A 10503-nucleotide genomic window follows, 5' to 3' on the forward strand; every position below is an offset into this window, starting at 1 on the left:
AACAAATATACAATTATTAAATACCATAATATTAACATAATTTTAAATATTAAAAATCAGAAATTCATTCAAAAACCAAATGATATTTTTTTGTTCCATATTTAAACTCAATATAATCAATCCATCTTCTCCAAACCGATATATATCTTTCTTGTGAGTAATCCTTCACATAAGCGGAAATCTTGGCCATTTCTGCTAAGTTTGAGACTTTAAAAACCCAATCTTCTATAGTAGGTAAACATTTCGTTTTCCAAAATTGAGCAATTAATAATCTTGCAGCAGTTATAAGATTTAACATCAACTCCATTTCTTTTGCATCCAAATCTTCCAAAATACCCAACAAAAATATCTGTGGTTTAAACTTTATCTTTTTCTTAAAAATATTTTGGATGTTCCACCAAATCGAAAAAATGATGTACTGTTGATGTATGACTCCAGATTTATGCTGGAAATGTGGATGACATAAAGGATCATTTTATCATGCCTGATGGACTTGTAAAAAAAGCCACTAATTTCTGGGTTCAAATACATACAATGATAAAAGAATTTTGAAGATCAATATTCAACTGAAACCAGAACTTTTCTTACTGGTATTAATGGACAATCAATTAGAAAAGAATCAAGAATCATCAATTATTTTGTATATACTGTTGTGAGACTATTATATGACAAAAATGTAAATACTCTGAAATATCACGACAGAGGAATGATTGGTAAAAATGACAGAACTAGCAAAGATGTCAAATTAAATTGTTTAATTAAATTGTTTAATTAGAGAAAGATCAACAACTACAACAACAATCACAATAATCAAACTTGTGATTGATGGGATTGAAGATTAGAAAGGGTAGTTTATGGGGAAAAAGTATAATATAACCTTACAGAGAATAAAATATCAATATATTTATAACTGCTGTCAAAATATTTTTCTTTTTCTAATTTCTTTCTTATTTGCTATTCTTTTTCATTTTGTTTCTTTTCTAATATTTGTATTTTTTTATCTGTTATAATATTCTTCAGTACAATTCTATTTTTAAAAAAGAGAAAATAGTTTTTTTCATATATATATATGAGCGAGATGAGCCTCATATAAATTTTATAAATAAATATTAGCACATAATTAGCAGCAAATCATTGTCATAATCCTTCTCAGAAGGAAGAGAAGAGGATGTGGAAGAAAAGCAGTATGGTTATCTGGCTTAACAGTATACTGCATAAATTGCTTTAATGCCTCTAACTAAGAAACTGGTTTATTTCTGTTAATAAACAAAGGAAGAAAGGGAGTTTGTGTGCTGTATTTTGGATCATTTCCAACAGAACCAAAGTCCTAACAAGAGGATCAATATTTAGCCTCTCAATTAAATGAGCCTGGATCTTCACATACTACTCTTCCTGTCCCATACTAAACTTTATCTTTCTATTTTGGCCAAGAACCATTATGGTCTATGGCCTATGAAAATGGATTCTGTCTCTTTACTGCTCATGAAATCAATTCAGATTATTTTAAATGTTATTGACCACGTCATCAAGTTCTAAGAAGCATTGATAGCTCAATAAAAATAGACTGTAATGCATACTATTCAAAATTTCCTACTGTGAAAATATACAGTATTATTCAAATACTGTACTTATATTTTACAATAAGACAACAAAAGTCAAACAGTGGTTTACTTTTACTTTTAAGTTCATATTGGAAACACTAACTGCCCACATATGATGACAGAAAACATATTAATCTTGAATTAAAGTGTAAAGTAAACCTCACAAAATTGATAATATTTTATTGTTAAAGTAGGTAATGATGTCACATTTGTTTTTGTTTTTAGCCTAGCTGAGATGCAAGGATTTGCCCTACCTTGAAGGCTTGAGCTGAAACTATAAATCTGCTATTTTAACTGACCTAATTAACTGGAAAGTTTTTCTGGAGATACCTAAGTATGGAAATATGAAGTATAATGAATTCATCATATGACTTTTTATAATATTTTATTGTTACTGAGTTATAACCTTATCATATGATGTCTTAAAATATGTTTAGGTCAGTGAGTTTGAGGGAAAGATATATGTTTTGTTCTTCCAAAATCCAGCCAGGCCTCTTTCCCTTCCTGACTTGTTCACAATCTCATTTTTTTCCTAATTGTCAAAGGATTAGATTTCATTTCTGTTCATCATTTTTTTTGTTTCTCTAGAATTTCCCTCTTGCATAAACACTGACTGCTATTTCAATACTGTAAAACAGTCCTAAAATGAACATGCTGTAAAACTACAAAAGAAAATTTCTCTACAGTTCTAACATGTTTTTAAAAGATATACAAATTCCAACAATTTGTCAGGATGAAATATCAGCAACTATATATAATAGCATATACTGATAACTGATAACAAATTCATATACAGAATCAAACATAGGCAAGAGAGATGAATAAAAACAGTTTCTATTTAATATCCCCCAAAAAGCAGGTATCAATTTGCTTTATCAAAATACAACATGTATTTTCTGCTTTTATATTTCCCTGATTCACTTGTACTGTTACAAGGAATAGAAACAATACACAATATTCACAGTTCAAAAACAGATGGACCAACTTTTTCCAAAGTTCCCAAAGTTCATTGAATTGTTTAAAATTAGAGATTTTTTAAAATGTTAATGGATACTTGGTTCTAGAAAACCATGCCTTGCTAGAACTGACACAAAGAGTTGGGACTATTCACTGTTTCTGTGTTAGAAAAAGCGATCTACATAATCATTACCTGAATGCAGAAATATACAATATTTGTTTCTTAAGAACCACATAAGCTTTGTATGGCAAATCAGGGCTGCACTACTGCACTTCAGGATCAGACACATCTGAGGAAATTGCAGAAGTTTTAAGCAATAAAGTGAGAGTTGTAAGCATCCACAAGGTTTAAGACTCTCATTCTGTCCTTTAATCTCCCAAGGTCCCCTAAACACAAAATATTCCAAATTCTGGTCCCACAAACATTGCAGACTTTGGATGCCACAAAATGATCATGGTAGGCTACCTCTAGCCCTGGACATCACAACTTGCATCTTTGTCTTAATATAACAAATGGAGCATCATCTATTTATCTATCTATCTATCTAAAATGCATACATACACTTGCACACAGAGGGACCCTTCTGATACAAAGACAATTATACACACACACACACACACACACACACACTTCATTCTCCATGGAATACAAAAGCTAATATTCATTTTAGTATATCCTATTTCAGTTGCATTGCAAACTGGAGAGTAACTAGTAATGCTATTGCTACATCATCCGTTCCAAATTCTTTTTTACTCACCAATAGGTTTAAAAAAATTTGCAGCCAGATACGTCTATGAAAGATGTTGCTTTTATCCATCACTTCAGCTGGAAGTACCATTTTCAGCACTAAACAAGTCTTTCAAGTCTATTGAACTAGAGATCTGTCAAGCCCAGTGATGTTTCACTGGGAAGAGAGAGTGAAATGAAAAAGTCAACCAGACTAATAAATGAACAGCAGGAAGCAACAGGTTTATTATATAGAAAGTGAATGGGACTGCTTTTTTTCCTAATTCAAGCTTTGAGTATCTACCATAAGGTAAAGTACTAGTCATTAACTCAGTTCTCCTGCTAAATTTGAAGAGGGCTTGTCCTAAAAGAAACTTGTGGAACGTGCTCAGTTTCATTACAGAGTTCTCATCCTGTTCTAAAATCCTGGAGGGAGGAAAAAATAGGGTGAATTGGGACCAGAAATTGCCCTTCCCTCCTCAACTGCTAGAAGGAAATTGTGCTTCATTTCATAGAATTCCATCAATCTAGTTATGAGAGAGAGTGCTGGAATGAGCCTCCAGCTGAAACAGTTTTGCTTACCAATGAAGTCCTCGGTCCCCTCCATTAATGCCATTTGCTTCTTCTCTACTTATTAGTTGAATATAATATAACTCTACCCTGTAGAATAGACACAACAGCTTTCCTTCATATTCCGTCCTTTTTACCTAAAGTTTTTAAATGTTCCTTATTAAACACTCGTCAGTTATTTTAAACATCTGCCTTATAATATTTCTTTATAAACATAAGCATAAACATAAAAATCTTGTTTCAGGTTTTTTTCAGAACTGCCATGGCTTGCCACTAATTTCAGTTAGCTAGGATGTTGCAAACAATATAAGGACAGCACTTTGTGCTCTACTGCAGATTTCTTAACTGGCTATTCTCAGTTTGTCCTTGATTTCTATATCCAGTTCATTTTAGTTTGCAGGTAATTAATCATTTCATCAAATTTTCACAACTTTGTATATATTGTCCCTGTTCCCACTACTTTTTTTCTTCATTGTGTTCCTTTGTTTGTTGTTGTTAGTTGCGAAGTCGTGTCCAACCCATCGCGACCCCATGGACAATGTTCCTTCCTGTCCTCTACCATCTTCTGGAGTCCATTTAAGCTCACGCCTACTGCTTCAGTGACTCCATCCAGCCACCTCATTCTCTGTCGTCCCCTTCTTCTATTGCCCTCAATCTTTCCCACCATTAGGCTCTTCTCCAGTGAGTCCTTCCTTCTCATTAGGTGGCCAAAGTACTTGAGTTTCAACTTCAGGATCTGGCCTTCTAAAGAGCAGTCAGGGTTGATCTTCTCTAGGACTGACCGGTTTGATTGCCTTGCAGTCCAAGGGACTTGCAGGAGTCTTCTCCAGCACCATAGTTCAAAGGCCTCAATTCTTTTGCGCTCAGCCTTTCTTATGGTCCAACTTTCACAGCCATGCATTGCAACTGGGAAAACCATGGCCTTGACTATATGTACTTTTGTTGGCAGGGTGATGTCTCTGCTTTTTAGTATGCTGTCTAAATTTGCCACAGCTTTCCTCACCAGGAGCAAATGTCTTGTAATTTCTTGGCTGCAGTCCCCATCTGTGGTGATCTTGGAGCCCAGGAAGATAAAATCTGTCACTACCTCCATTTTTCCCCATCTATTTGCCAGGAATTGAGAGGGCTGGATGCCATGATCTTGGTTTTCTTAATGTTGAGTTTCAAGCCAACTTTTGCACTTTCCTTCTTCACCTGCATCAAGAGGCTCTTTAGTTCTTCTTCACTTTCTGCCATTAGAATGGTATCATCTGCATATCTTAGGTTGTTGATATTTCTCCCGGCAATCTTAATTCCAACTTTTGATTCATCTAGCCCTGCCTTTCTCCTGATGTGCTCTGCATATAAGTTAAATAGGCAGGGCGACAGAATACAGCCTTGCCGGACTCCTTTCCCAATTTTGAACCAATCAGTGGTTCCGTGTCCAGTTCTCACTATTGCTTCTTGATCCGCATATAGGTTTCTCAAGAGACAAATAATATGGTCTCGTACTCCCATCTCCTTTGTTTAGGTAAGGAAATATCTCTGAAACAATGATCCAATGGAACATGGGTTGACTGGTTAATTATTATTGCCTTCATTTACTAACTTCATCTCATTTTGAGCTTTTACCTAACACCTAACTCTACAGTTTCAAGGTATATGTACTGTTTCTCTGTGATGTGGCCGTCTTTCCATTTCTTATACATGCCCTGTTGTTGTTTATCCCTCTTTAACCCAAATGCTTTCATTGCATTGTCAAGTTTGTATACAGTATCATCAATATATAAAATTAGGCATTTTATAGAATAACTAGGAAATCTATATAATGCCAAAAGGCAAACTAGTAAAGTATAAAACACTCTCTCTAAAATGCCACTGTAGTGTTCCTTGTTGCAACAAGTAGGTCAATACTACTAGTATTTCTTTTTTCATTTTCATATATGTTTTTCAATAAAGTGTTAAAGTTACGGTTTACCCTTACCCTAACCCTTTTCATGACTCTATTTTCATACTTTGCCTAAATAGTTCTTATCATTCTGCATAATGGCTAGGTATTAAATAGAATGCCTAGGGAAGGCATGTAGTATATTAAAATAACACAGACATTTCATATTTTGCCTAAAATATCTCACATTCTATAGATTTCCTATGCCAACTATGCCAACATTTCATACATTGCCAGTAACATATATATGGATTTCAAAACAGGAATCAATGTTTTTAACATACAGTGCAACTCTTCGCCTCTTTCCATTGCTTCTGTTTCATTTGAATGAATTCAAAATAATCTTCCAATTATTCTATTTCAGTCAAATCTGTATAAGAGCTTGAAGGCCATGAACTTCAAGAATCAGGGTTCTTTCTGATTTTTCTTGGAATGGTTTAAGAAACCTCATTTCAGGAACATCCCTGATTTCTGCAAGATGCCTGCCTTTATCTGTGTTCCTTACTTCTGGAGTTTTATCAAATGTTTTACCAGTCCTTCTGAAGATCCATCATGCAGAGGACTCAGACAATGATCTGATAAGTCAAAATTGTCCTGCCAACATCATTTGTGTAGACACTGATTCAGTGGTGGGATTCAGCCAGTTCGCACCACTTTGGCAGAACCAGTAGCTAATTTTTTTTGTTGCCCAGGCCAAGAATGGACTTCCGGAAGCAGCATCCACACCGAGAACCGGTTGTTCACATATTTGAATCCCACCACTGCACTGATTCTAAGTATTTGGGGAGAGAGGCCCCTTTCCAGGCCTCTTCCATGAACTGGAAAGGTACTGAAACAGTAAAAGATATGATCTAAAGAGAAATCAACATTGCACAACTCCCTTGTAGTGTCCCCTCAGGTATTTGGTTACACCACTTCCAAGCCTTTTACTGTGACCCTTATGCTAACACTTATGTGATGGATGGACCATTATCTCACTAGCATAGTAGCCCCCAGTCACATGCAAAGAAGTAAAAAATATTAACCAGCTTAAGTGTGATAAAACCCCTGGTAGTGACAGTACCCCCCCCCTGAGCTAATGAAATGAAATCCAATTCAAATTGGTGGACCCTTGTATTGACCTCTTTATTCTCTTACATATGCCACACAGCAAGATTCTAGAGGACTAGAATTGTTTCCTTATTTAAAAAGAGGGACAGGAAAGATCCAGCTAACCATAAGGTAATTAATTTATTGAACATCATTAGTAAACTATATGCCAAGTACGCATTTACCACACTTCAAACCTGGGTAATAGAAGAGGGAATAATTGACCCAGAGCAGTCAATTATTCAACTATGCAGGTCTACTACAGACTATTGCCTAGTGCTTCAACATTTGGCAGATAAATATACAAACCAATTTGATTTGAATTTATATGCAGTCTTTATTGATTTAAAGGAAGACTTTGATAATATCCCAGGGGTAAAACATTGAGGCATTCTGAGCAGATCCTCTACAGATAAAAGACTTTTGCTTCTAATTCATAAACTATATGATAAAACTGGCCTTAGAATAAGATGTAACCAGGAAGGGGAGCAGTCCAAATTTATTTAAACGGGTGGAACAAGAATGCATCCAAGCACCATTGCTTTTTAACATATATCTCAACTCTCTGATTAAAACTCTCCAGAGAGTTGGTATTCATGTTCCTAATTTAATTGACAGGTATCTCCCAATTTTACTCTATTTTAATGATACTGTTCTTCTCTCTTCATGTCTTCTGTAGATATGAAGCAGGCACTGAGAATCCCGACATTCTACTATAATAAGGAACAATTAATAATCTATTATGACAAACCTAAAGTTGTAGGGGGGTTTTCTAGCAAAAGACAAAAGCACCAATGGATGATTGATTCCCATGAACTGGAACAGATTAAACATTTTTAAATACTTGGTCATAGTATTTCAGGCTTCCAAGAAATTTACATTCCAGGTAAATTATGCCACTTCTACTGCCCAAAAGAGCACACAAGCAATAATTAAATTTCATAGCAATGGGACAAATTACATTCCAACAGCAGTTAAATCATTTATTGATGAATTGTTGTTCAATTATTATATGGAATACAAGTTGGCCCATACACAAATTGGTAGTTTATGAAGCCATTCAATCAAATTCTCATAGATTATTTGGTACCCCAAACTGCATCCCTAATGCAGACTTGAAGCTTAAAGCTAATGTGCAACTATTAAAAGCAGGTCTGGATTAGGATTCTAATCTCAGGATTTAGAATCATGTTTGACCCTGAAGGCCTGATGCCTTTGCTACTGTCAAACAATTATCAGTCTCATTAACACTGCATCTGTACAGCAGAAATTGCAGTCTTGGCCTCTCTCCTGAACAATTAAGCTAATTAACCCTAGAGAAGGCAAAATTAACTTTGGAGAAAGAAAAAGAGAAAATTAGGGATATTGCCAAAATGATATCTTCAGTGCTCCTGAATTCTATTTCCAAATGCTAGACAGTTGCAAGCTCTCTACTCTGAGGTAGCTATACAATTTAATCCTAAGGAAATATAGATGGCCCTCTTACAGAGCCCACTTTGATACACTTCCATCAGCTCTACTGGCAGGAAGATTTCATCGGACTCTTTATTTGCAGAGATTTTGCCCTTGTGGATCCAGGGAGGTAGAAACTCTCGGTTATGTTTTCATATGTCACTCTTTCTATGATGTCCCCCAAAATGTCTGCAAACCCTAGCATTCTGAAAGGCTCATAACACTGGCATTTGCTAGCTTTTTCCCTTCCAGAGAAAGCTAATGTTTCTACTCCTCTGGAGGAGAAAAAGCTAGCAAACACTAGCATACCCTTCCAGAGTGATAGGGTTCACTTACTTTGTACCAAATTTGAGATCCGTTCCTCCAATGCTCCAAGGGATTTCCCATCAATCAGACAGTGTGTTGGAGGAACAAACCTAAAATTTGGCAAAAATGCTAGCAAATGCCATCATTCTTACCATCATTCCCCCAGTGGAGCAGAGAGAAAGCAAAGGCCTTGGGAGACCTAGGCACTTTTCACAGCACTCCATTTAGCAACGTGCATGGTTGAGTAAGAACCATAACTGGAAGAATTGGCATTGCAGTCACCTGGCATCTTGCTTAACTGCTTCGCTCAGTGATCAAAATTCAAGGCCCAATTGTGGTGGTAAATGGAGGACTAACTATAGAATAAGTGAGGCACACAATGTTTGTCCATTCTAATTATATGTTTTGCTCACCACATCTGAGCTCTGATCATCAGGGATCCAATACTGGTGGATTTCACATGATCCAAGACACCCCCAGGTTGAAGACATGGTCTTACCATCAAATGTAACAAATGTCAAGGGTGGAGTGGAAGGTGCTCATATGAAATTTCTCCAGTCACTAATACAGAGTCCAGGACTCAAATACATATAAGATACAAGGGATAACCACAGCTCTTTAAGCTTTCAATTTTATGGAGATGCAAATGTTGGGTTGATTGAGCACTCTAACATGCAACCACCCCAGACTTTTGCTAACCCCTGAGTTAATTTCTTTTTCCAAATACCCATGTCTTGAGATTATTCTTCCCAAGTACTTGAAACTATTTAAATTTGTCAGCAGGATGCTATCAAAAATGAGTTTTGGTTCTATAGGCTTGGTGTTTAGGTTGATATACTGAAGAGCATAGCAGCATCTGAGACTCTGTTCAGCATCAACTGTTGGCAGAAGTGCAAAATCATCAGCAAAGAATGTTTCTTAAAGACTGTGTGGGAGGCACTTTATCCAGTAGTTCAAGCAACAAAAGAGAAGTCCAATCAATACCTGAAGTATACTCCCTCCTTCAATCCTTGGACATATCACCACTGCGAAAGACCTGTCCTATCATTCCATCATAGAGCAGCTGAATCAATTTCACAAATTTCCTCAGGTATCCATAACATCCTAAAATCCATGCATATATACAGAATATTTGGATAATATGTAATTTACAGAGAAGGAACTTATTATGCACAGTATGAATTGGTGTTAGGTACAATGTACTTCCTGAATCTCCTGGCTCTGATAGTTATTTTGATATGCGCTTAACTTTCCCTTATTTCAAATACTTTATGTCTTCACATATATTTTGCTTTATTGATCTGACATTCTTGATTTTTATAATTGCCAGTTAACTAGCAAAATGATTCATTAATATGACTAAATCATAATGTAATTGATTTTTTTCTCATTTTGTGTAATTATTCCTTTCTATAAATTGATTCTGAGCAGCTTACAAGATCCACCTTTTATGGTGAATGGTTTTATTCAGACTCATCCTTTATAAAGTTTTATGGAAACCAAGCCACCTAATCTTGTTAAATAAAATGCACACTAATTTTACACAGAGCATTTGGTCATTTTAAAGAAACTCTTAGAATTGCAGTATTGGAAGGAGGCAGTTCATTGAATCCAACTTTCTGCTTAAGCTAGGAATACAAATCCAAATTAAAACATCCCACAGATATCTCTCTAGCCCCCACTTGCATACCTACATGAAAGAAAACCCATAACTACTATGGGTAATTGGTTCCATTATTGAACTGCTCTTATTATTGAAAGGTTGTTGTAACATTTGAGTAAAATCTGCCTTCCTGTAACTTGAATCCATTATTCCAAGTCTTATACTATGGAATGAGGGAGAGTATGTGGAAAGTTAAATCCCACAAACCACA

At 35.6% G+C, this 10503-nt stretch overlaps 1 protein-coding gene across 1 annotated transcript in view; it reads right to left on the bottom strand.

Moving 5' to 3' along the window:
- LOC107292944 (desmocollin-1-like) overlaps positions 1-9120 on the bottom strand; it is a 24732-nt gene extending 15612 nt beyond the window's left edge. The window contains exon 1 of the mRNA XM_029285268.1: positions 9043-9120. Coding sequence (XP_029141101.1) covers positions 9043-9120 — 78 coding nt within the window. The remainder of the gene's footprint in view (positions 1-9042) is intronic.
- Between the last annotated feature and the right edge of the window lie 1383 nt (positions 9121-10503).

The sequence above is a fragment of the Protobothrops mucrosquamatus genome, unplaced genomic scaffold (genome assembly GCF_001527695.2).
Source record: "Protobothrops mucrosquamatus isolate PMUCROS unplaced genomic scaffold, P.Mucros_1.0 scaffold1456, whole genome shotgun sequence".
NCBI classification, from domain to species: Eukaryota; Metazoa; Chordata; class Lepidosauria; order Squamata; family Viperidae; genus Protobothrops; species Protobothrops mucrosquamatus.